The sequence below is a fragment of the Dasypus novemcinctus genome, chromosome 8 (assembly GCF_030445035.2).
Source record: "Dasypus novemcinctus isolate mDasNov1 chromosome 8, mDasNov1.1.hap2, whole genome shotgun sequence".
Lineage (NCBI taxonomy): Eukaryota > Metazoa > Chordata > Mammalia > Cingulata > Dasypodidae > Dasypus > Dasypus novemcinctus.
The window spans coordinates 111,887,990-111,915,633 of NC_080680.1; the positions used below are offsets into that span (position 1 = coordinate 111,887,990).

Sequence of the window (27,644 nt, forward strand, 5' to 3'; positions counted from 1 at the left end):
GTGTCACAAATTGCACACGTGGCTTTAAACAACATACATTGCCTTACAGTTTGGGTGGGTCAGGAGTCCAGGCATGGCTTAGCTGGACCCTCTGCTCAGGATTTCACAGGGCTGCAGGCCAGGTGTGGCCAGGGCTGGGCTCTCACCTGTGTCCTGGAATCCTCTTCCAAGCTCATGCGATTGTTGGCAGAATTCATGCCCTTGAGGTTGTTAGGGCTGAGGCTGTCTCAGCAATTCCCAATATGGCTGCTTCATGCCAGCAGGAGTTCATTTTTCTGACTTCTGACCAACTCTAGACTCTCTTAAAGGGCTCTCATGATTTGGCCTGGCCCACCCAGTATATCTCTTTTTCAGTTAACTAACTGATTAGGGACGTTAATTACACTTGCAAAATCACTTCGCCTTTGCCATATAACATAAGCATGCTGTCAGGTATCAAAGATTTTTGGCTGCTGACCCATATTTTAGTGAGTTATTTACTTAGAAGCTGTCAGTGGGCTTGTAACTATGTGTATTGCCATGATATTATGTGGCAGGACCATTGCCTTGTGGAAGCCTTTGATGTCTTTGAATATAGGTGCCTTTTTTTTTTTGCCCAGTCAGTTCCGTAGAGAAATCTTCTAAAATTCTGCCTAGAGGTTGAAGGCCTGGCTGTCAGCATGTGGGAGCCAAAAGGGGGAAAAGGGCTAGACAGATTCAAGATGGAAACGTTCACTTTCTCTCCCAGTTGTCAGTATGTACCCCACGTCATCTCTGCCTCCTCTAGTCCAGAGACTTTTTGTTTTATCGTTTGAGGGGAAAAAAACTCAGGGATGGAATTGGCTACACATATTGGCCAGACTTTAAAGCATTCCTTCTCTCTTTAGATCTACCTTTAACTCCATTTCCAGAGTTACTTGATGCCACCAATTCCTGAGCCTTTTGGGAATTTTGCTGGATGAATCAGATTGTTTCTTGGCTTAGTACTCAGCTTTTTAGGGTATGCTAAGTCAGTTAACAGTTGTCCATCTGTGTTCTACTTTCTGAATGCTTGTTGTTCTTGCCTCTTCTCACCTTCTTTTAAAATTTTCTTTTGATAGGTTTATGCTTTGAAAAACATTCTTTTACTGGTATGCTATTGGAGTTGGGGGAGGGCCTGAAGAAAATGTGTGTTCAATATATCACACTTTAGTGCAAATTCTAAATAGTAATAGTAACAAAAACAAACATTGTTAATGTTTTTGAGACTTACTGTGGGCTGAGTTCTGTGATAAGTTATTTTTACTTTGTTCATTGTTGTCGTATGAAAGTAGGTACTTTTGTTTTCCTTGTTTTATGGATGAGGAAATTGAGGCTTAGAGAGGTTAAATTGCTTACAGTCACTTAGCTAATAATTAGCATGTGAGCTGGTATGTTTCAACTAATGAAATTTCTCTGCCTCTACCTTCCCAACCCAGTAAAACAAGAATCTCCTGTTTCCTAGTTCAGTAAATGTTACTTCCAAATAAATACGACGTAGTGTTGTCATCCTTATTACTTTTGCTGTCCTCATTTACCATCTTTACTAAGTCTGGTCAGTTTTACCTCAGAATCTATCCTTGTCTCTTAATCTCCATTTCCCCCTCCCTGGTCTAAGGCTGGCACAAGCTCCTTCCTGGCAGTTCTCACCTGGACTGCTGCAAAAGTCTTAGCATCCTAGCTGGTCTTTCAGGATCTAGCTATTTCCACTCCATTCTTTATATTGCACCTAAAATGGCTTCCCACTGGTTTTCGAAGAAAGATCAAAATCCTTGACGTCGTTAGCGAGATCCTGTGTGATCTGCTCTGTGCCTACCTCGCTAAACTGCTGTCTGAGCTGCAGCTACATCGGCCTTCTGTCAGGGCCCCAGATATCCCGGGCTCCTTTCTAATGCTGGTCTTTGTGTATGCTGCTTCCCATGTCTGGACAACTTACTCTTCCCCCTCCCCACCCCCCACGTTTTCTTGCCTCCTTAACTCTCCTAATCATTCTTCAGGTCTCATCTCAAATGTCAGTTCATTTGAGAGACTCTCCCTGCTCCCAATATTAGGTTAGGTCCTAACTGCTAGTTTAATGCTTTTACAGCACCTGGCACTTTTCCTTTATAGTATAATTTTCCTTTATACATTTGCTCATTTATCTTTTCTTTGTCCACTTGAATGTAATTGCTGTGACTGCACGGGCCATGTCTGTTTTAGTTACTGGTATAACTAAAGCAGCTGTCCCACAGAGTTTTGTATTTAGAATGTACTCAATTCCTAGTAGAACAAATGAGTGGCTGTGAGGGAGCAGTTTCTATAGAGGCATTAGGTATGAAAGGGCTTGGCTAATATTTTAGGAATTCATATATTGTTATAGTGTGACAGCAGAAGGTGGGTGGTTGTGTTTCATTAAGCATACATACCTTTTTTAATTGATGTTGCAAGTATTGGTGGCTGAAAAAACACACTTGCAAGACTATTTCTATGTGATATCATCTATTTTCACATAAACGAAGAACTGTCCGGCTAAGAAGATCTGGAGGAGGGGAGACCTCTTCTCTTCTTCTCACTGTTGATAGTGGCAGATGCAGTACTTTGAAAGAAAGTGAGTGTAGAAGGTGCAGTACAGACCTGGGCTGGTGAAGGGCTTGGGAAACACGCTCTTAGTAACTGTTTTCTCAGCTTGCATCACTTTGTTTTCCTTTTTCTAAGTCCTTTTGGAGGCTTTCTTGGCCTGGAGACAGAAATGAATAGTAGGTGTGAGTTTCAAGGTAACAGCTAAGCTTACTTGTCAACAGAAAGCAGTCACTAGGCCAACCACAGCCTTAATCTTAGTTCAGGTATCTTTGCCCTGAGGCAGAAACTTTCATTCATAATTTAGAGGTACTGCATAGTTAGTCAAACTTGCAGGTGTCTTTGAAATTTGAAAAGATGTCGAAGGATGAATTTAAAAACCTGTTGAGTGTTGGGAAATGCTTTGTATTATTGGTCAGTTTTTGACTATTGGTTGCAAAGATTTTCCAGGGCATTTTGGAGTAATGCTTCTATAACTTAAGCTGCCTTTTTGTCTGTTATTTTATGTTTTGAATTTTAAGCAAAGTTTGAATAAAAAAAGATTTTCCAGGGCTTCTCAGAATTGAGTGCTACTTGAAATTCATATTGTTTGAGACAACCTTGTAGACAACTGTGCCTATACACAAATGTGAAAACACAGACTTAGGTGAGACAGTGAAAGACATATATAAATACGTATGTAGATATGGTATCTAGAACAGTAGTTCTCACTGGGGGCTGATTTTGTTTCCATATGGAACAATTAGCAATATTTAGAGACCTTTTCAAAAATTATTTATTTGATTTTTCTTAACCTCCATTTTTTTTTTCTTTTTTGAAGTACTGGGGGCTGGGGACCTCACATGTGGGAAGCCGGTGCTCAGTTACCAGTGCCAGTGAGCCACATTGGCTTCCCTGAGTAGATTTTCTTGTTTGTTTTGCTAGTTGTTTGTTTTTTCCGGGAGGCACTGGAACTGAACCTGGGACCTCCCACGTGGGAGGTAGGCACCTAAGCGCCTAAGTGCTTGAGTCACATCTGTCTCCGAGACATTTTTGATTGTCATGACTTGGGGAGTGCTACTGATACCCAGTAGGATGGTGCCAGGGATGCTGCTAAACATCTTGTAAAACACAGAAGAGCACACTCTTGCCCCCTCCCCAAAGAGTTATCTGGTTCAAAATGGCAATAGTGCCACTGTTGAGAAACTTTGATCTATATATGGATATAGGTAGAGGTGTAGAGATAGATAGAGGTAGATGTTAATATATATAAACTTATGTCTGTATAAATATTAGTTTTTGGCAATTTTTTTCAGGGCATACAGATATTTAAGGAGACAAAATTCACGCTAATTCTTAGATTCATTAGCATATTTGCAACGAGGTGGATTTAATCGTGTTAGACATAAACCCTTTCAGAGCCACCAGAGTCTAGTCAGCAGCAGCCTATCCATTCCTTAGAGCTGTTCCTTTGGAAGTAGAGCTGTGCTGGAGAGAGGCCCCCTTCAGGGAGGCCCAGGAGGCTCGGGCAGCATCCTTCGGAAGAGCCTAGAGATAATCAGACATCGTTGAATATACTCTCTTCTGTGTGACATTTTACCTGTGCTAGGATGTTGGTCTTTAATTTATCTTTATCTTCACCCTGCTTATGTAGCCCTCCTAAATATTTGGATGAACTGATAATTGGTAGATAAGGTAAGAGAGGTATCATGAGTATGGAATTGCATTTAAGGTTTAGATTATTTGCTCTCTGAGTTTTTAAAGTCTGGGAAAACAGTCTTTTGGATGGGAGATAATAGTACCATTATTACCAAAGAAAGAGAGAGAAACAGAGTCTGAGACAATATACCGTGAAAATATTAAGGAAAAGTAGTGACTACATAACCTCATTCAGCCTCTTGATTATAAAAGCAAGATACTGTCTTACGGTAATTAATTATTAGATAGATCCTTGTTTTCTTTTCTTTTTTTTTTTTTAATTCTCTGTGTGGTTTGATTCTCACCCCTCCCCGCTTCCAAAAGTAAAATTGATCGTTTCATCTTTTCTTCTTATAGGACTTTCCATGACATTTCTGAAGATCTGAAATCTTCAGTGGACTGACATGGCTTGCACTGCGATTTCTCAAGGAAGTTCAGCTGACAGTGAGTTCAGCTCAGCTCTGGCTTTCTGTCTTTTCGGTGGTGCCTAGAAAGCAGAGCCCAGGAAAGCAGCAGAAATCTCCTGGTCTTACATACAGCATGCCTGGACAAGAGAGAACTTATTGTGGGCTGCTTTGCATTTTAAAACACAGCTTTAGAGCCCAGAAATGTGGTTTTCTCACTCAACTGTTACTAAGATGGCTTGAAAAGTTTCAATTTATATATTGGTACCGTGGCTTGAAATTTTTCCACTTTGGTTATCTATATTATTATATGTATTTATAAAGTTATTTTAAGAGCTCTAAACTACCTGCTATTAAAAGCGTATACAATATAATTTTCTCTAGTTTAAGGAATCTGTTTTTAAATTTTTCTCGGTTACTTTTCAATGAAGAGGACTTTGCCCTTTTAGTACATAGCTGTGTGAACAGGAAAAATGAATTTTCTACTCTTCTCCCATTCTGTATCTTCCCCTTCTTAAGGGAAAACATCTTGTTGGGGTTGGATAGCTTATTGGAGGTTCGTTTGTAACCATAAGGCACAGAGACTGAAGCTCTTCTTTCTCCCCCTTCTCCCTCCATCCCTATTACACCATTGCCAAATTCCTAAAATTTGGCTGCCTTCATTGAAGTAAAGTACTTAATAAGCTGCTGCTAATGATAACAATATGATAGAATTCAGGCTATGATTATAATTTTTTTTCTCCCCAAATATTTTAAGTGACAAACCTCAGATGTACTGGTACTCTCATTTGTTAAATGTATTTATTTGGAATTCTGCCCATTACTTATCAGCAGTAGAATTTTATATTTATGTTGAATTTTTCCATCATATAGCACAGTGCCTTGCACATAAGACGCTAAATGAATGCTTATTGAATTAAGTGGTAACTTTTCAAATATTTTAGGTATTACAATAACCAGCATAGTGTTTACATTTTACTAAGCCCTGTTGGATGTTTTTTTCACAACCATTTCCTATCAGGTTTCATATAGTTTCATGTTATTTTAAAACACTTGTACACAAATGGGGAAGCTGAGGTTCAGGAAAGTTAAAGTGATAAAGTTAGTAAGATTTGACCTCAGGTCTTTCTGACTCCCTAGTCTGCAAACTCTGCTGCATTATAGAGACTTTCTTCTAATAGCTTATGCAATTTTTCCAAAGCTATGGTATCAATAGCTATTACTATTCATTTATTATGAATGAATTTAAGGCATGTCCTATAGTTAATGCCAGGGCTGGGACTCAAACCCAGCTTTTATCTTTGTTTCCTTTCCACTGTATAAAACAATCATTAGGTCCTTCTTCTACCCAAGGGGGAATATGAAGAAGGGGTTCATAAGTTTCAGAGATTTCCATTTTGGAAAACATTTTAAAATAGAAATTTTTTTTTTTTCTAAAATACTTTCTAAGAAGCATAGCTTATGATAATGAACTTAATTGTATTCTGTATTACTTAAGAAAAACACTCCCATCTGGGAAATAGGTCCTTTGACAATTTATATAGTAGACTATATGTAGACCTCTTATTTTTATTGTGAGTCCTTTGACAATTATAATCTCATATTCCACCATGTGTTAGAATTGACTACTAAGTAACTCATTCTGTTCTTCAGTCAGTTGTATAGTCATGCATTCAGGAAAACACTGGCTGAGCATTAGCTCAGCTCTAGGCTCCAGGCCAGGCAGTATGTAGGGGGATAACTCATGAAGAAGCCCTTTCCTGATCTTAAATCTTAGCTAGATCATGTGCAATGCTAAATATAAAATAAATTAATTAATTAAGTTAATTTTTTGGGCATTGGAAGGGTTAAAAAAGAAGTCAGGTTTTTTTAATTGTATATGGATAAATTATAGCTGTAATTAGCATGTATTAATAAGAGGCAAATACTGTACACAATGAACTAGTGTGCGCACCAAAACTATGTTTCTCCGAAGTCTTCTTAGCTGTATGAAGTGATTTTGCAAGAAACTAAACTTGAGCTAATTTATAAGTGTTGCTGGACACAATTATTAGTATGAATAGTGGGTTCTTAGAAGGGAACTCCAAGCCCTAAGAGAATAGTTTAGAGCTGCCAAAATTAGCTTCACTGATGAATTATCACCCTGAAATATTAGGAGCGGAAGTGCCCCAGAGTGCCACAAAGTCCTGATCAGGAAACTTGAACTGCCCCAGTACTCCAGTGACAGCACAAGGAACAGGATTGTTGACTAGCTAGGGGAGGTCTCCCTGAGATCTGCTGAAAGACAACAGGGCATAGGATTTTCAGCACAGTCTCCATGTCATATAAGTCTTGCTTGACTTCCAAAATTCCCAACATACTCTTAGTTATGGAAGTGATCTCTGTCAGACTGCCTTAACTACTAGTCTTAGTTATTTTTTTCAATTGCAAGTGTTCCTGGCACCCTCTTCCATGAGAGTTGATCAGCTGGCAGTGCTCTCTCTCCCTTGACTTCAGAGGCTGACATGAGTTGACCTTTGACAGTGAGAGGATACTGAGAAATGTCACAGAGACTTTGTGTTTCAAAACTCTGTCCTTAGGCAATGGCAGCTGCCTACTTCAGTTAAGGACTGCTTGAGGGCTTGCAGATTGAGGTCTTCTCTAACTTGGTCTTAACTTGAACCCATTGTGACCTATCAGAATTTCCTGGTTCCTCTACTCCTAAATGGTTGTATTAGTGCTTTAGGAATTTGACAGTGCTGGGCAAAAAATACTCAAAAATTCAGGCCGTGGGGGGTTAAGTTAGAGCAAAGTGGTTTGAGGTGAGCTGTCTAGAGCTTCCAAACTCAGGCTTTCCAGGAAGGAGTTCCTGTACTCTTGTCCTGACCTTGCACTCCAGCTAACAGTCACCCAAGACCCTTAAAAGGTTATTAGGGTGGGATTTCCACATTTCACAGTGGAAATAACCTCTGACAACAAACTTCCAAATGCTAGTTCCGATTAAAAGAACACACCTTTTAAAAGCCAATTCTTTGTCTTTATACTTATTCCCATCAAAACATATTAATTTCATTAGCATGTGGAGGACCTGTAAGAAATACATACAGTATTTGAAACCACTAAGCAGTTATTTTTCAGTAGTTTGAAAATCAGCAAGAGAATTGTAATTCAATATGATCCATCTTCCTCCTGGAGTCAGAAATTCTGAACTAGAATGCACCTTTTATAATTAGGTGATCCTGTCATTTTCTAGAGAAGGAAACAAATTCATAGGTTAGAGTGACTTGTCTAACACACACAACCAGTTAGTAACAGAATTATAAACAGAATGCAGTTCTATTTCTCTCAGTCCAGTGTTCTGCTTCTCTTCTCTTTTCCTGGTAGTTGGGCAACATTTGGAAATTGTGTTCCTTACAGCAGTAATTCCAAGGGATTCTTACAGATGTTGTGAGAGGAAAAAAATATGTGTGGGTGTGGGATGGGAAGGGGACTCCATGGTCAATTAAACTTGAGGAATGCTGAGTTTGTTTCCTTTCTGTAGGACTTCTTCTAAGGGGTTTAAACTTGCTGTTAACTGAATTTATAAAAGGGGACAAATTTATAAATAAATACTAAACTCAGAGTGCTCCCCCTCCTTTTCTCTTAAGCATCTCAAATGACTACTGGTCCTTTGGGAAACATGGCTCTAGAGTAGGTTTACACAGCCCATTTAGAAGTATCCTTAATGGAAATGCTGACTAGAAAATCTGTTACCATGGTACTTTGTAATCCTTAATAAATCTCAAAAGTTTAGTGAGACAATAGAAAGCATATTTACAGTTCAGAGCTATACTTTTACAGTTAGAGATTCTTTTCCATCTGTGGTATGTAAAATCAGTGTTTGTGTTTAGTTTTGTAAGTTTTTCAAGGATCAGTTTGCACATACAGTGGTGGTACATTGATATTACATTTTTAATAATGCTTTTGTATGGCCCTTTATAGTTTTCAGACTGCTTTCATAACAACCCTGTGAGGCAGGCAGGCATTCAGTATTATTCTCATTGTACAGATGAGTCACGGGAAGCTTTCACAGATTTTTTGGTGATACATACCATTGTGCTCTCCTCCCCCCTCCCCCCAAGTATTAACCATAAAATGGTGGAGCCAGAATTCATTTGCAGGACTTCTGACTCCAAGTCCAGAATTCTTTTTTCCACACTTCCCGCCCCCCCCCCCCCCAATTTATAATATACAATAAAAAGTGTGGAAGTAAATTATAAAGTAACAACAGTTTTGGCTTAATATGAAATACCTTTGTTTTTTTCTATTGCCATGACCCAGAAAGTGTTAACTCCTGTTATAGCTAAAGAAAATCCTTCTATTGTCCTTTGCAGTGGCACTTGTTTAGATGACTGAAGTGTATTTGCAAATACCATTTGATTTTGAAATCAAGATGGGGATATATAGTTTTAATTGTTTATGTAACTTTTGGAAAATGTATCAATTTAGGATTCTCAGGCAAAGTAGAAATGGTTTCAAAGTAAAAAGAATATTTAAATGCAACAATAAATATTCTTTATTGTCACACAAATGCTGTTTCTTAGCTTTAACTTGCTAATAGGTTGCTATTGACAACCTACTGGTGTAATTTCTTTGTAAATGTAAAATATTTATATTTTGAAATAAAATGACTAGTGTTGAATGAATCAGGTGGTAAACTTAGTCTCATTTCTGTTGGGAAACTTAGCTTTAGTAAAGCTGAACTTTCATGAATTTGTCTATCTGTCTGGCCTTATGTCTTGCCCTTTTGTTTGGCACCATTGCCCACACTGAAGTTTTTTGAAATCTGGTCAACTTACATTAGGGAAGGTGTGTCTTGGGGGTGCATCTTACAGAACTTAACAGGGGCCCAAAGTTCTTAGTACACAAGAGAACACGGCCTTGGGGTAGTTAGGGAAGTGGTGGGGTAAGTGGCCGAGGAGTAAGAATCAGAGAAGACAGTTGGGTAAAAGCACTGCACTTAAAAAAGTTTTATTTTGAAATAATTTCAAACTTACAGGATAGTTGCAAAAATGATACCAACTCCAACCTACTCCCCACCGAGATACCCAGATCCACCAATTTTTAACAATTTACCACATTTGCTGTAACATTTGATCTTTCAGTCTATCCATCCATCTATCGAGAAACTGTTTTGAATGAAGAAAAGCCTAAGTTATGACTATCTTCATCATCAAAAATAACTGTGTGGTGGTTCCCGTGGAGTCTGACAAGATGCCCCCCAGAGGTCCCTGGGGGGAGGGGGAGGAGCTGGGAGGGGGCAGCCAAACTTGGGGGTAAATAGTTTTTAAAAATTAAATAAAAATTAGACAGGAAAACCTCAACAACAACAACAACAACAACAAAAAACTATAGCCCAAGTAGACAAAGCTGAAAAGAAGTGGAAGTACTGTGAAGCATATTTCAATGGAGCGTTCTCCATCTCCAGGGGGTGGTATCCAGCTCAACAATGTGACTTTACATGGAGCATAATGATCCTGGCCAAGGTGTAAGGGTGGACTGGCCAGCCTCAGAATTTTTTCTACCTTGATGCTTTCTCTTTGGTAGATTTGGTAGCTCACAAAATATCTTTCCAAACTTCTCCATCAGTTGCTTAAATCTAGGACCCTTTCACAGGATGCATGGTTTTGACAATCTCCAATTGCCTGTCCTACTGGAAATGTTGGAGTAAGTGGTATTCAGCTCTTCCACCCTGAAGAGGGCTCTGTACTCTCAGGGTGAGGCTTTGAGTACTGACTTCTTATTTCCCAGGCCTTACGTTTGGTGACGTTGGAATTACTTTGCTCTTTTCATTAGGAAACTGTTCTGTGCTACACAGTAGTGGAAAAGTAATTTGAAAAATGGTTTTTCAGCCATGCACCCCGCCCTACCCTGCGCCTAGGATGTGGCCCCAGCAAAGCTGCCAGTCCTGGGGGGCGGGGAGGTAGGTAATTCATCCCAAGTAAACTCTAAATTCACACGCAACGATTTCTAGAAGCTGCGGTAGGGTTGAAACAGGTAGAGCAGAACAAGAGTTAAGTCTATCCTGAGGGGCCCTGTACCCTAGGGCTGGAATTCTCCCGAGAATAGTCTCCTGAGGCTTCTCCGAAAAGTCCCATTTCCCAATCCATCCTTCTCATTTCTAGGGTCACAGGTAACCAATCCTATCTTCTGACCATATCTTCCTCAGAATACTTAGATTTGGACTGAAGATAAACATTTGATAATTTAAGAGTTTATGGATACTCTGCAAGAAAATAGTGATTCAGATATCTTTCATGCTCCCGTTTTAGAAGTATTCAAAAGGAAAGTAAATAAAGCATATGGAAAAGTTCTACTCAACACGATTGCTTTTATTATTTTTATTTTTATTTTTGTATCTAGAATATGTAAAGAACTTTTATTTTTTTTCTTCTTTATTTTCTTTTAAATGTTATATTAAAAAAACATGAGGTCCCATATAAACGCCACCCCACCCATGCCACCCCTCCCCACATCGACAAACTCTTCTATCATTGTGGCACATCCACTGCACCCGGTGAATACATTCTGGAGAACCGCTGCAGCACATGGACAGTGGTCCACATTGTAGTCCACACTCTCCCCCAGACCACCCAGTGGGTCACGACAGGACACACACAAAGTCCAGCATCCACCCCTGCAGCACCACCTAGGACAACTCCAAATCCTGAAAATGCCCCCACATTTAAAATGGCCAAGCCCGATTGGGGGCGGGGCCCTGGAGGGGGCGGGGTACACGGCTGGGGGCCGGCCCGATTGGGGGCGGGGCCCTGGAGGGGGCGGGGTACACGGCTGGGGGCCGAGCCTGATTGGGGGCGGGGCCTCGGGGGCGGGGCCTCGGGGGGCGGAGCCTCGGGGGGCGGTTCCCGGCGGGGGCGGGCGCTGGAGAGCCGCGCGGGTTCGCTGCTGCCGCCGCTGCAGGCTGGCTGCGGGCTGCGGGCCCGCGGTGGAGCCGAGTCCCGGCTGCGCGACGCGCGCAGGGCCATGGCCGCCTCTGCCGCCCCCGCCGGCGGGGCCCGAGCATTCCGCAGCTCCGGCCCGTCGGGCTTCGCCTTGGACTCGGGGCTCGAGATCAAAACCCGCTCGGTGGAGCAGACGCTGCTCCCGCTGGTGTCTCAGGTAAAGCGCGATGGCGGCGGCGGCAGGTCGCACGGTCGGGTCGGGGCCGGCCCGGGGGCGGCCGCTGCCGCACGTTCCGCGCCCGGAGCGGGGCTGAGCAGCCGGCGACGCTGCGGGGCGGGGGTGCGGGGCCCGGGGCTCCCGCGGCCCGGCCCGGCGGGGGCGCTGCCGGCCTCGCCCCCGACCGCCTCGGGCTGCGGCTCCGCGCGGTCCCCGCCGAGCGAGCGCGGGAGGCACCGAGGCCCCCGCCGGGCCCCGCTCCCGGGCTCGCAGCTGCCGCCCGTGCCCGGCCGCGGCCGCACGTGGGCATGCCCAGCCCGGCTCCCGCGCCGCCGCGGGCTCTTCCCGCCGCTCGCCGCAGGCCTTTGTCCCCTTCCCGGCGGGGCGGGCTGGCCTCGCGCCGCGCCCCCGTCACCTGCTGCCCGGGCCTGGGGGAGTGCGGGGAGGACGGTCCCAGAGTTGGTGCGGATGCACAGCTTTTGGCCGAATCCCGTTTCGGGGTGTGTCTAGTCGCCGCTTAGTTTTAGAAAAGTTTTTGTCGCTCTGAGCCGGTTTATCCGCAGCCCGAGGGCTGGAATTCCTCACCTCGCTGCGCTGCGAAGTGCCAAGCACTGCGGGGCGTGAAGGATTAAGTACCTGCCGGTGCGCGTTGGCGACGTGTGACTACTAGATTAACAACATCGTTCTTACTCAGGCTGCTGTTGTCGAGATTTTAGGGGTAGGAGGAACCTTAGAGATTCCCTGACTCTAAATAAAGATACTCTTTCTTACAGCATCCTGGACACCTGGACACCAATCCCCTGCTTAAACACGGTGTTCGGTTAGGGGAGTCCGTAGCTTTGAGAGGCGGCCTGTTCTGTAGAATTTTAAGCGCTACCTCTTCTCTATCACAGCCCTGCAAATATTTGGAAACAGCTGTCACACGTCTCTAGACTCCTGTCCTGTCGATGAAATAAACGTCCCCGTTTTCTTCACCTGTGCTCATTTTAGACGGGCTGCAGGACAGCCATTCGAGTGGACCTGAAAGCTCCCACCTCTGTGTTTGCTAGAGGCACTGATGGTTGGGAAGCAGTGCTGGGATCAGTTAGGAATGTTATGTAGCCTACCGTCTCCGCCCCCCCCCCCCCAAAAAAAAAACCCCGCCATTACCAACAACACAGTCATAACCCAAAATGAGAAATAATGGAGCAGTTTTAAGAGACAGAGAAGTAAGAGAATGACCGAGTTCAAGTGGACCCTGATTTTTTTTTTCCATTTATTTAACAGTTCATATTTAGTGCTTGCTACATGCCAGGCCATGTTCTAAGCACTTTATAAATATTCGCTCATTTAATCCTCGTAACAATCCTATGAGGGCGGTGTATATTTATTCTCATGATACGGATGAGGAAACTGAGGAATAGTGAGGCTAAGTAACTTGCCATAGGTCTTCAACTAGTGTCAAACTGGGTGAACCCAGTCAGCCTGCCTCCAGAGTGTGTGCTTCTACTACAGTATATGCTGTGTCCCCTCTAGAAATTAGAAGCAGCAATGAGGTCAGAGAGTAGTAGGTACAGAGAAGAGAGCTGGCAGTGGAAAAACAGGCTGAAGACTGTTGTAATCTGGAGAAAGTAACATTTCATGGCACCACAGCTAAAAATGTATCAGTGCAGCAGCTCTCCATTGTGTAATTCTGGGGTAAAAAGGGTGGGGAGAGTAGGAGAGTGTAGGAGGAAGAGTGTGCCTTTCTGCTGAGATAACTAGAGGTCAATGCCAAAGAAAGAAAATGTCAGCTTTTTTTTTTTTTCCTGCTCAAGCTACTTTCAGGGCGGTAGTGGAGGTTCTTCATCCCACAATGAGGTATCCACAGCTATATCTCCAGCACAGTGTCACAACTGATATTTCTAATGGTTGACTATGCTTAACAAGAATTGATAAAAAGCATGGTTGGAATACTCTACTATCAAAGTGTGGAGTACAATTGCAAATGATTTTAAAATTTCAGTAGTGCCTAGGGGATTAAACTGTAGCTCTCTAGAAAACTCCTATGTGCAGAAGTCTTAATTTCTAAGCATGCGTCATTATCCAAACCATGTTTCACCATCTTATCCACTATGATATTATGGTGTGCTGACTAGTTGCTGCTCTTTGAGGGACTTGTATTCTAATTGGGAGATAGGACATGCACAGAAGAGCAATAAAAGATATATGTTCACATCAGTAGATACAGAAGAAGTGTTAGATTAAATTCAGCTTTTACCATGATAGAGAGCATGTTGCAAACTATCAATAAAAGGAAATTTCCTTAACCTGATAAAGAGTACCTGCAGTTAACATCATAGTAATGGCCAAATTTAAAATAAATATTTCTTTTAAATCAGGAATAAGAAGATTGATGCCTGCTATCACAGCTTTAATTCAACACTGTACCGGAAATCCTAAACAGTGCGAAAAAACAAGGAGAAGAAAGAAGAGGTGTAAAGATAGGAAAGGAAAATTCAGAACTTTCACTGTGGTGAAAACTTAAAAGAGTCTACAAATAAGTTACCAAATGTAGGAGTGTTTAGCAAGTTTGTTGAATGTAGGGTAGGTACTAAAGTCAACTGCATTTCCATGTATTAATGACAAACAAAAACAATTCTAAATACCAATTACAACAACACAGCAACGTTAGAAGTCCTAAGAATATATGTATTATAAATCAAAAGAGAGTCCAAACTTCTTGAAGAAATTTTAAAATTTTTATTCAAAGCCATTTATTTCAATGGGGCTTTCCTGCAGAATTTTATAAAAGTAATTCTGAAATTTACACGAAAGCTCAAAGAATCTGGTATAGCCAGAAGAAAAACAAGGTAGATGGACTTGCCCTACCAGATTACAAGATAAAGTTATAGTAGCTAAGACAATGTGGGTGTAAGAATAGGAATGGACAGATCCGCAAGTGAAATGGACTAGAGCTCCCAGAAACAGATCCACAGATAACTTGATAGATGACAGAATTGGCACTGAAGGTCAGTGGGGAATGGAAGACCTTTTCAGAAAATGGAGCAGAGGCAATTAGTTATCTAAATAGAAATAAATGTAATTGGATTCCTGTCTCACACCATACACAAAAATTGATTCCAGGTGATTTAAGGACAGGAATATGAAAGTACAACACTTTTAGGGGAAAAAAAATGGGACAATAACTTCATGACCTCATAGTGGTAGTGGGAAAGAAATTAATGTACAAAATGTATGAACTCTAAAAGATGGATACATTGGACTCCATTAAAATGAAGAACCTCTGTTCATCAAAAGACACTATAAGAGTGAAAAGATAAGCCGTATACTGGGAGAATGTAATTGCAACACAACCAACAAAAGATTAGTAGCCCCAGAATAACGGGCTCCTATGAAATAAAAAGATTACTCATTAAAAATTGGCTGAAAAAAATATAGTCATCTCACAGAAGAGGCAAGAGATGGCAAGAATCTATTTGAAAAGAAAATTGGAAAGCAGGGAATGCAAGTTAAAGCCACAAAGAAAACAAATCTTGGTAAGGAATGTGGTGCTGGTGAGAGTGTCAGTCGTATAGCCACTTGGAGTTTGGGGTTGACGGTGGGCCTAACCTGTTGTCCAGCAATTCCTCTCGTTAACCCCCAGAAAAACTCCTGCATATAAGTATTGGAGACTGGATTGGACTGTTCATAACATTTTTACTTTTAAAGGCTACAAACTGAAAACTCCCCAAATGTCTTTTTAAGAAGATGCTTAAATAAATTGTGCTGTGTTCATGCAGCAGTGAAAGGAATGACCTGCTGTGATAATTATCAGTATGAATGAATCTCAGAAACAATGTTGAGGAAAAAAAAGTTTCAAAACCAGGCAAAACTAAACCCTTTATCATTTAGGGATGTACATGTGAAGTAGTTACAAGGGAGCGATGCACACAAAATTCAGGAAGATTCCTTCTGGGCAAGAGGGAGGTGGTGTAGCAGGGAGGGGCCATGGGGTATATCAGTTCTAACAAGTCTTGGAAATGATCTCTTAAGCTTGGTGGTGGGTGCATGGGGCTTCCTTTCGTTTCTGTAAGCTGTACAGATATGTATACTCAAATGTGGTATATTTTATAACTTTTTAAAAGTCTCAGGCCAAATCCACAGCTTATTTTCCCGAGAGCAGCCCCCTGCCCCCCTTTAATAATCACTTCATCCTTCCTGTCAAAGCCCCCACCTCCAGTCTTACAATGCCTTATCCAGGAAGGGAAGAGGCATATCTGCTGTGCAGCTCCACCCAGGGTGGAATATTATTCCACAGCTCGTTAGTCTTTTCCTGTCTCTGATAGATTTCCTTCGTTTGCCATTGCCCAGACCCTTTAAATGTCCACGGGAGCCTACCCTGTCGTCCCACTCCCCTCTGCGCTGCCCCGGGAGCTCTTCAGGACCCTTGTTTCAGGAGGTTGGGGATGAGTAGCGCAGATTCGGGACCCCCTCTGCTCTTGGCCGAGTGTGTGCTTTTAAGTACAAAGATGAAACATAAAATGCAGACAGTGCCGTGCCCCCTTTCTGCCCCCTCGAAAGCACACCTGTGATTTGATATGCTTTCTTCCATCTCATCGCCTGTAGAGGAGTAGCTGATTTTTAAAGAATGTCCAGATGCATTGGAGTAGCTGATTTTTAAAGAATGTCCAGATGCATTAAGCCCTGGAGATTAACCTCTTTATCCCAGGCTGATAATTTTACTTTTCATATCCCAGGGAATTAAGCCTTGCTCCTTTTTTCTAGGTTCTCACCACCTTTTTTTCCTAGTCTCCTTCACTTATTTCCTCCTCACAAAATAAGTGAATAAACTGAGAAAATGCTTTTCACTTAAGGATTTTCTCCTTTTCTTTTTTTTTTTTTTTTAGGATTTATTATTTATTTATTTCTCTCCCCTCCCCCCCGTTGTCTGCTCTCTGTGTCCATTCGCTGTGTGTTCTGTTTTCGCTTGCACCCTCGGTGGCACCGGGAAATGGCGTCAGCTCTCAGTGTGTGCCCTGCCACTCCTGGGCAGCTGTGCTTTTTTCGGGCGGGACGGCTCTCTTGCCCGGCACAATCCTTGTGCGTGGGCCACCCCCACACGGGGGCACTCCTGCATGGCAGGGCACTCCTTGCGTGCGGCAGGTCTGCATGTGGGCCAGCTCACCACACAGGTCAGGAGGCTCTGGGTCTCGAACCCTGGACCCTCCCATATGGTAGGTGGACGCTCTACCAGTTGAGCCATGTCCACTTCCTGAGGATTTTCTCTTATTCTAGAAACTAGTATCACAACCACAAGGAAAGATCAGATTCTAGAAATCTAATGAGATTACTGTCTAACAATTACTATGTATCAGATACTATTCTAAGTACTTTGCATTTACTAATTTATTTACTTCCCATGGTAACCTTGTGAGATGGGTACTATCCCTGTTTCTACAGATGGGAACACTGGGTCACAGGTTAGCTAACTGGCAGAGCTGGAATTCCAACTGAGGCAGTCTTATGGCAGAGTCCACCTTCTCAACTGCTGGGATAGGCTTTGTTAGTGGTACGTAGTTCTTGACACTCTTGTTAGAAGCTATCAAGTAAGCCCTAGTTCTTTGATTCCACAGCACAATTCTAATTTTTTTAAAGATTTAATTAATTTTAAAAATTTATTTATCTCCCCTTTCCTGCCCCCCCGTTGTCTGCTCTCTGTGTCCATTCACTGTGTGTTTTTCTGTGTCCGCTTGTATTCTTGTCAGCAGCACCCAGAATCTATGTTTCTTTTTGTTGCGTCATCTTGCTGGGTCACCTCTCTGTGTATGCGGCACCATTCCTGGGCAGGCTGCACTTTTTTCGCGCTGGGCAGCTCTCCTTATGGTGCACACCCCTTGCCCATGGGACTCCCCTGCAGGAGGGACACCCCTGCGTGGCAGGGCACTCCTTGTGCGCATCAGCACTGCGCGTGGGCCAGCTCATCACATGGGTCAGGAGGCCCTGGGTTTGAACCTTGGACCTCCCACGTGGTAGGCGGAGGCCCTATCCATTGGGTCAAATACACTTCCCTACAGGAGAGTTCTTCAGCACATTAGCTCCTCTTTCATCCCTATGGGATGCTTTCTCTGCCCTTGTTTACAATGCATTCAGGCAATTTCCAGACTCCAATGTCAGGGCAACTCCAGGCTGTGGCTCCTGATTGAGTATGCCTCCTATTTTTTCTTTCTTTTTTTTAGGAGGTTGTACATGGGGAGCAGGCTCTCAACCACTGAACTACATCTGCTCCTTCAATTTGCCTCCTATTTTTGCACGATAACAACTAAAGTTTTATTTGGCATGTTATAATTCACAGAGCACTTGCACCGGCAGTCTCTCCTGTGATCCTTTGACCTAATCCTAGAGAAAAGGGAGGCGATGCAGTGATCGAGAGTTTAGGCAACTTCCTGGCTTTGGGACCTCGGGCAAATTAGAATCTATTTAAATGTCAGGTTATCTGAAAAGTGAGACTAATAATCGTCCATCTGTTTCATAGAGATGTAAGCACTAAGTGAAATAATGCTTGTGAAACACAAAGAATAGGGCCTGGTACTGTTGTGCTCAATAAATGTTACCTAGTTTCATTTTTGTCATCTTTTTTTGTGTGGTAAAGAAATTGAAGTTTGGTTTCAATTTTGTGAAGCCGTGTGTCTAAGTAAATATATATATAAAACAAGACTGGAAAGAATTATGCCAAGATGTTAGTGGGGTAGTGGGATGATGGGTGATTTTTATTTCTTTTGATTTTGTTTCTTTTGGCTATCCTATATTGCTCATCTTTTTTTCTTTTTCTTTTTTTAATAATCAACATATATAACTTTTGGCCCTCCCTTTGAAAAAGTATAAAAATAATTTAAGACACCGTTAGATCTTTTAATAAGGAATTTTATGAATGGACTTACCTCTAAGTGTCCATTTTAAAGGCATAGCTGCATTTGGACTGAACATTTTCCAGACTGCTTTGAGCAAGAGGAGGACAGCCATGCCTAATTTCACACTGGGCAGGATACTTGTGAAAGCAAAATGGGTATGTTTGGGAGCTGAAAAATAGTTGCTATTTTAGCCTAATTGCAATATCTTTTGTTTATAATGCAAATTTGAAAGCTTTATATAAATAAAGAATTTAATAAATGTGACTTAAAAACTTCTTTTATTCTAGAGTCTCTTCCAAGGGGGCAGCTTGGAACAGTCTGTGGTGATTAAGGCCCCTGATCTCCATGTGGTCTTTAGAGCTCCTTAGGGTCTGTCAGATGTGGGGAAGGATGGAGATGGTCCTAATAGGATTTGGTCCTCTGCTTCCCAACAACTTGATCCAGAGTCACCCTCCACATTCAACCCTGGTATCTTTTCTGACCTGATTATATAATGGACTTTTAGGTAAACTTTTCTTTTTTTGAAGGAAGGGTTCTGCTCCCCATTGGAGAAAAAAAAATTCAGATTGAAAATCTCCAGTAAAGAAAACAGTATGGGTGGGTTTGGTGTTAGAGACAGCCGAGTTCAAATTCTGAAGTAGGCCACTAATCTCTCAGCCTAGTTTTCTCATCTTTAATAATACCTAAGGATTCAATCAGAGCTGATTCTTTTTTTTTTTTTTCTCTCCCCTTCCCCCCCCTCCAGTTGTCTGCTTTCTGTACATTCGCTGTGTGTTCTTCTGTGACCGCTTCTATCCTTATCAGCAGCACCAGGTATCTGTGTTTCTTTTTGTTGCGTCATCTTGTTGTATCAGCTCTCCACATGTGTGGCGTCATTCTTGGGCAGGCTGTACTTTCTTTCGCATTGGGTGCATTTATGGGGTGCACTCCTTGCGCGTGGGGCTCCCCTAAGTGGGGGACACCCCTGCGTGGCACGCCACTCCTTGCACGCATCAGCACTGTGCGTGGCCCAGCTCCACACGGGTCAAGGAGGCCCGAAGTTTGAACCGTGGACCTTCCATGTGATAGGCGGACGCCCTATCCACTGGGCCAAGTCCACTTCCCCAGAACTGATTCTAATACACCATTGTGTCCTTAGCACAAACTAGGTATCATGTTAAACAGACTACTTGCATGATTTCATTTAATTCTCTTATCAATATTATGCGGCAGGGCAAGCAGTATGGTTAAGGGGTTAAATATAAGACTCTAGAGTCAGAATATCTGGATTTAAATCCTAACTCTCCTACTAATTAAATGTATGGGTTAGGGCAATTTACTTACACTCCTTGGTGTCCATTTTCTTCATCTGTAAAATGGAGTGATGCTAGTGCCCATTTCCCTGGGTTGTTGTGAGGCCTTATAGGGTGTAGTGTTTAAGAGAATGGCTTCTGGAGTAAAATCATTTGACTCTGAATCCTGACTCTACTACTTAATAGTTTTGTGACCTTAAGTAAGCATCTTTTACATCAATTTCCTCATCTGTGTAAAAGGAATAAAATAGTGCCTACTTTCTAAGATTCTTGTGAGGATTAAATTCGGTTATTTATGTATAAAACTTTTAGCCATGCTGGCCACCAGAGTTGTTAGGGTGATCCCAGTCCAACCTGTTTCTCATGCCACAAGTTTAGGTGTTATTTCGACAGTACTTATTCAATCCAACAAGCAAGTCCTATTCAGGACATTCTCTAATTTGGCCGTTTTCCTCCACCTTGACTATTGCCACCCTATTTCAAGCCAACATCATCCTTTGCCTCAACTACTGCAACAGCTTCTTAATTCATCTCTGCTTCTACTTTTGCCACTCTAGCAATCTACAAAAGCTAAAGTGTTCTTTTTTAAACATAAATTTGAGGTTGCATTAGGGTTTTTTGTTTGTTTGTTTTTTACTCCAAAGGTAGTGGTTTAAAAGCAATAGACATTTATTCTCTCTCAGTTTCTGTGGGTCAGGAATTTGAAAGCAGCTTCCTTGGGTGGTTCTGGGTCTGTGTGTTGGCAGGAGACCTCTGAGCCTTGCTAGTTGTTGGCCAAAAGCCTCAGTCCCCTCCTGTGCGTGCACCTTTCAGTCTGGTTGGCCAGTGTCTTTGTGACCAACATGGCAGCTGACTTCCCCAGAGCGAGTGATCCGAGAGAGCAGGAGGGAAACCCTGATATGTCTTTTATGACCTGCCCTGCTACTTCCACTTTCTAATATTTGATTATAAGTCCAGTCTACACTCAAAGGGAGCAAAATGAGACTCTATCTCTTGAATGGAGGAGTATCAGAAAATTTGTGGACATACTTTAAAACCACTCTAGGGATGCTTAAGTCCTTCTGTGACTCCCTGTCACACTTAGAATAAAGCACAAGCTCTTTAATTCACAGCCATTCATGCCTGGTCCCTGCCCATCTCTAGGGGATTAGCTTTGTACTTGCCTTCTTATGCACTGTGCTGTAACCACTCTGGCTTACCTCATTTCCTTGAGCAGGGCAGGCTCATTTCTGAGGGCCCTTTTACCAACGGGCTCGGGCTTCCTCTCTCTAGAATGCTTTATCCTCTGATGTTTGCCTACCTGGCTATGCGATATCATTTAGGTCTCAGCTTAAATGTCACTTCCTCATAGAATGAAGATCAACCAATCTCAGGTAGCTACAGATACTTTCTATCACATTATCCTATTTTAATATTTTGCATAATATTTACATTAAATTTTTTTTTTTTTTTTTACCTATTTATGTGACTATTGTGAGCTCTATGTGATTGTGGGTGTTTTCTTTCTTGTTCATTGCTGTTTCATCGTTGCCTAGTATAGCCAAAGGGGTAAAAGCTTACAGCTACAAGGCCTTAAAAAGCCCAAATCAAGGTTATTTCCTTACCAAACTGTTGCCACATGTTGAAGCAAGATAGCAGGTGACATCTGCAAGGGTTCAGCCTTCCTCCTTCTTCAGGATCCGTGGTCCCATCTACTTCTGATCTCAGCTGTAGGCTGGCATAAGGCTCATCTCTCTTCTGGGGCTTGTTTCTTTCTGGGCTCAGCTGCTCTTTTCTCTTCACAAGTCATCTGTAAACTGTCAGGCAAATGGCTCATCTCTCTTCCCGGGGCCTCTGCCATGTCTATGGAGTTGTCTCTCCTTCTCTGTGTCTACATCTGTGTGTGTCTGTTTATGTAGCCCGCTAAGCGCACGGGGACTCAACCCAGCACGCCCTAATGATGTGGTTGAATCAAAGCTCTAACATTGACTTAATCAAGTAAACATAAAGCCTTTGAATTTAAATCAGTCAAAGGGTATCAAACTCAGAGGAACAGATCAGTTTACAAACATAATCAATATCTCATTTTGGAATTCAAACTGCCACACCTCAAATTTTAGTTGGCACTTGGTAGATGATCAATAAATATATTTCGATGATTGAATTCTTATTGTCGTACTAGACCGTAAACCCATGGGGAGAAGATTATGTCAGTCTTGCTCATTGATGCACCTCCCAGACCTGGGGTGCAGGAGATGGTTGAAATTTGTTGAACAACAATTTTATTGGTGAGGAAATTTAGAGTGATTAAGTAGATTTCCCGAGGCCACTTAATAATGGCAGAATCAAGACTCAAACCCAAGCCTTCCTGATTCTAAACCTTAATGCCATACCATATAAAGTGGTATGGCATACATTGGTTTCTCACTAAATAGTAATTATGTTCCTCTTCTCTTAGTTCTTTATTCTGGTCTTTGTTAATATAACTTTATAAATGATTTCAACTGTTATATTCATTATACGTGTTGTTTTAGTCAGCCAAAGGAGTGCTGATGCAAAATACTTGAAATTTGTCATAGTAGAAGAAGCTAGACCTGAAGTGCTTTGGTTTACTATGGTTTCTTTGAAAGTAATGATCCATCTTCTTCCAACCTTTCCCCTAAGATTTGTTAAATATATGGAGGGGCTCTAGAACTATATAACCCCAGTTAACTACCCTCAGGTGACTTAGAATTTTAATTAATGGAAAATTGTCCTAAGGAATGATGCAGGGTACTTTGCTGGTAGCCTCTGGGTTAAAATATCTAAAACTGGGAAGTGGATGTGGCTCAAGTGATAAGGCCTCTGGCTACCATATGGGAGTACCCAGGTTCGATCCCTTGAGCTGCCTGGTGAAAAAGAAGAAGAGAAGGCATTCCTGCGTGGTGAGCCGAGCGCCCGTTTGGTGAGCCAGTGCCTGCGTGGCGAGCCAGTGCCTGCATGGTGAGCCAGTGCCTGCATGGCGAGCCAGTGCTCAAACAAGTGAGTCGTGTAGCAGGATGATGATGCAACAAAAGAGAGACAAAGGGGAAAGTCAAGTTGAAGTCCAGCAGAAACCAGGAACTGAGGTGGCACAATTGACAGGGAACCTCTCTCCACATCAGAGGTCCCCAGGATCAAATCCCAGTGAATCCTAGAGGAGAAAGATGAGAAGAGAAGACAAAAAGAGAAATAGATACAGAAGATCACACAGCAAATAGACTCAGCAAAAACAGCAGGGTGGGGGAGGGGGAGGGGAAGGAGTAGGAAAAAAGATCTAAAATTATCAGTTTAGTCTGTTAGGTTAATCCAGTATGCCATGCTTAATTTCGTTGGCCTTTGTGAAATAGGTTTTTTTTTTTTAGTATTTTAAAAATTTTAAGTAAACTTTAGATTACATAATTGTTATATAAAAATATAGGGGATTCCCATATAACCTATCTCTCCCCCTCCCACATTCTCCCCCATTAACAACATCTTTCATTAGTGTAGTACATTTCCTGCAATTGATGAACACATATTGAAGCATTGCTACCAACCATGGCCTACAATTCACATTAAGTTTACATTTTGCACTGCACAATTTTATAGATTTTGACAAAAAGTATAATGACCTGTATCTGTCATTTGCAATGTCATGCAGGATAATTTCAATATCCCAAAAATGCCCCCTGTTATACCCATTCTTCCCTTTCCTTCCTTTCAGAACCTCTGGTGACCACTGTCGTTATATCAATATTACAGGTTCTTCCATTACTAGAATAATAATAAGTCTACTTTAGTCCATGGTTGCATCCCCCCCTCATGTCCTCCATCTTGAGAGCTTGGGGATGGTGATACCCACTCTGTTTCCAATCAAGAGAGGGTTTAGATCCCATGGGGCAGATAGCTGGAACCGTCTTGCCTGCAGTTGTAGATCCTCTTTTTTGGGATGGGTGTTGGCGATACAGGTTTTTTGTTTTGTTTTGTTTTTTTAAAGATTTACTTTTTTTTTTTTTTAAATTTCTCTCTCCTTCCCTCCCCCAGTTGTCTGCTCTCTGTATCCATTCACTGTGTGTTCTTCTGTGACCGCTTCTATCCTTATCAGTGGCACCGGGAATCTGTGTTTCTTTTTGTTGTGTCATCTTGTTGTGTCAGCTCTGTGTGTGTGTGGCGCCATTCCTGGGCAGGCTGCACTTTCTTTCGTGCTGGGTGGCTCTCCTTACAGGGTGCACTTCCTGCGCGTGGGGCTCCCCTACATGGGGGACACCCCTGCGTGGCACGGCATTCCTGGCACGCATCAGCACTGCGCATGGGCCAGCTCCACATGGGTCAAGGAGGCCCGGGGTTTGAACCGTGGACCTCCCATGTGGTAGACGGACGCCCTAACCACTGGGCCAAGTCTGCTTCCCTTGTTTTGTTTTCTTAATTTTAGTGTTAAGGATCAAATTTAAGCAAATTGTTTTTATCTTTTACTTTTAGATCACCACGCTTATTAATCATAAAGATAATACCAAAAAGTCTGATAAAACTCTGCAAGCAATTCAGCGTGTAGGACAAGCTGTCAACTTGGCTGTTGGAAGATTTGTTAAAGTAGGGGAAGCTATAGCCAATGAAAACTGGGATTTGAAAGAAGAAATAAATACTGCCTGCATTGAAGCAAAGCAAGCAGGTACATGGATATTGATTTTGAAGGCTATTTATACCAATTTAATTGCTGTGGATTTGATGACAAATTGTTTTATTTTGAGTAAAGATGTATATACTATGTTTAGTTCTCTGATTACAGATCCCTTTTTCCACATACAAGGTCCCTGGTACCTCAAAAAAAAAAAAAAATTAAAATTAGTACATGTCAATCACTCCAGAACAGGCAAATCATAGTAACTTTGCCACAATTCACTACAGCTGGTCGCACAGAAGCCTGAGAGAACCTGGGGTGTTTTGAGGGATTACAACGAGCTCTGCTTTGTTGAAGCATAATTTACCCCGTTATTCTTTCATTAAATATTTACTTTTGGGTATAGAGCTGTGTACAAGTGAGTCAAAAGTCTCTGCCCTCATGAACCTTGCATATAGTGAGGGAGACAGACCATAACAAATGAATCAATATAAAATGACAGATGGTGATAGTTATGAAGAGAAGTGTGAAGCAGGGTACGGGTTAGGAGAGCAGTGGAGGTGCTGTGTACAGGGCAGGGCTTCTCAGCTTCGACACTGCTGGTGTTTCGGGTACGGCGATTCTCTGTTGTGAGAGAGTGTCCCGTGCACTGGAGGATGTTCAGTGCATCCCTGGACTCTGCCTACTAGATGCCAGTAGATCCTCCTCATCCCCACTGTGATGACCAAAAATGTTTCCAACACGTCGCCTAATGCCCTTTGGGGGTCAGAATCGCTCCCAGTTGAGAACTGCTGAGGTAGAGGGTCGGGAAGACCCTGTAAGGATGTAACAGTGGAGCAGAGACTGCAGTGAACCAGGGCCCTAGCTGTGTGACTGCCTGGGGAAAGGGCCTTCCTGGCAAGGAGAGTAGCAACAAGAGGTGTGGCCTACTAGGCAATGATAGGAACTTTAGACTGTATCCTAAGTGCAAAAGTGGGGCTAGTGGAAGGTTTGTGCAGGGGAGTGACATAATGTCATTTATATTTTTGAAAAAGATCACTGATAGCTCCTGTATGGAGAATTGTGGGAATGAGGGTAAAACCGGAGAGACAAGTTAGGAGGCTGTTGCAGTGGTCCAAGCGATAGAGGATGGTGACTTAGAACAGGTGATAGTATTTGAGGACTTGAGAATTGGTTGTATTTGGATATATTGTGAAAGTTGAGCTGATAGGATTTGCAGCTGGGTTGGATGTGGGCGTGACTGAAAAAAGAGTCATGTGTAACTCCAAGGTTAGAGGTGTGAACAGCTGGGTAAACACTGGTGCCGTTTATTAAGATGGGCAACCCTGAAGGAGGAGCAGGTGTTTTTGGAGGGCCATTCTAGGGTAGAAGGGAGTGGGGAGATAAGCTCAGTCAGTATGGGGGGGCCAACTAGAGCAAGCATGGCTCTGCTTGTTACACAGATGACGCCAGGTGTTATTCTATCGGTGATAGAAGGTCATTGAGGAATTTTGAGCCAGATGAAAAACAAGGTTTTGTGTTAGACATCTTTCTGGCAGTGCAGAGGAAACAAATAGAGTTGATTGAAAGAGGGTTGAGACTAAAGGCAGGTAGATAAATATGGAAGCTTTTACAATAATCCAGGCTAAACTGAGAAAGTGTCAACAGGGATATAAAGAACAGGAAGAGTGCAAGAATACTCCTTAACGTGGTTGACTAGATAGGGCTTGGTTATCGATTAAAGGAAGGAGGGCTCTAAGTGGACTCCTGGATTTCTAGCTCTTCACTGGGACAGGGATTAGGTTTTTATGCTTGGGGCAGGAGGGTGTTCTTATTCTATTTGTATTTTATACTTTGAATGCTTTTAAAATGGACTTGAAATAGCTTACAATTAAAGAGACATATACAATAAAGCTGTTAAAATAGGAGGTGAAAATAAGTATGCTAGAAACTTCGGCCAACTCGGTAATTAAGCATGAAAGTTATCTTTGTACCTCCTGGCAGCCAAGACAAAAATGTGGGAAGCAAGGCTTATATAATTCTCATTGTTTGTTGAAAGGAAACCAACCAGCTTGTCAAGAGGAGAGAGAGTCTTTTTTCCTGGAACTAAATTATTGTATGGGTACTTATACAACAGATATTACATAATGTAATGGACAATTCAACAGAAAATGTGGAGATTTCTTCATATTAGTATTTCTTACAACCCTTGATTCGAACTAAGAGTAGGTTTTTTTTGGTGTATTTTCTTCCCCCACTTGTTTCTTCAGTGTTCAGAAAGATAAATCAGTGAGCACAGAGTGGTTAAATGACATGACCAAGGTCTCCCTGTTAATAAGGCAAATGAAGAAAAAAAATGCCTACCATATTCATATCAGAACACTAAATCCTATATATATTTTTTTTAAATGAAAGAGCAATCTGAGCCCTACTCACCTATTGGCTTTGTAGTATGTCACTGTGCTCAGTGTGATACACTAACCCAAGCTCCAGTAGACCAAAGTACTCTGCACAGTGCTGTAAGTCCAGAGACACAGTCTCACGGAGACCATCAATGTCATGGGTTCCACACATCCTCTCTCCTCGCTTTCCTTTCTTGAGTGCCACCACCTGTAGCAATTCATAGAAGAGCCTAAGGGTGGTCCCCCAGGGAGTTGTATGATGTGGAAGCCCTAGTTTTTTTCTTAACATGTGCACATTTAAGACTTAGCTCGACTCATTCCTGAAATGTTTCTAGCCCACACAATCCACAATAATCATTTTCTCCTCTGGACAATTTAGCGTTCGTTTGAGAGCTAGGACTTCAGAGTCAGGCTCTTTGGGTTTCAATCCCAGCTTTTCCACTTCTAGTACTGTGACACTGGGCAAACTATTAACTTTTAAACCTCAGTTTTCTCATCTATTAAAGGGAGATGATAGGGCTTATAGAGGTGTTTTGATATAATACACACATGCATTTGGCACATAGTGCTCAATAAATATTGGCTGTCATTGTTATTTTTTTCTTTCCCTGTATTGAATTATGGCATTGTGTTTTTAGTTTATACCTAGCCAAGTTTTATATTTTATATGAGAGCACAATTATATTTGAGTTTTTTTAAGATTTATTTATTTATTTATTTATTTATTTCTCTCT

General features: G+C 42.1%; 2 protein-coding genes across 4 annotated transcripts in view; both read left to right on the top strand.

Moving 5' to 3' along the window:
* Positions 1 to 9,298, top strand: part of TMEM245 (transmembrane protein 245) — a 94,809-nt gene extending 85,511 nt beyond the window's left edge. For both annotated transcript variants that reach the window (XM_058302572.2, XM_058302573.1), the window contains one exon: positions 4,588 to 9,298. In XM_058302572.2, coding sequence (XP_058158555.1) covers positions 4,588 to 4,633 — 46 coding nt within the window. In that variant the 3' untranslated portion in view covers positions 4,634 to 9,298. The remainder of the gene's footprint in view (positions 1 to 4,587) is intronic.
* Positions 9,299 to 11,545: 2,247 nt separating this feature from the next.
* CTNNAL1 (catenin alpha like 1) overlaps positions 11,546 to 27,644 on the top strand; it is an 82,788-nt gene continuing 66,689 nt past the window's right edge. Inside the window, exons 1-2 of one of the 2 annotated variants that reach the window (XM_004476544.5) lie at positions 11,546 to 11,771; positions 24,391 to 24,580. In XM_004476544.5, coding sequence (XP_004476601.2) covers positions 11,637 to 11,771; positions 24,391 to 24,580 — 325 coding nt within the window. In that variant the 5' untranslated portion in view covers positions 11,546 to 11,636. Of the gene's footprint in view, positions 11,772 to 15,074; positions 15,290 to 24,390; positions 24,581 to 27,644 lie in introns of those variants that run through there. The other variant, XM_023584101.3, reaches the window with a different exon arrangement.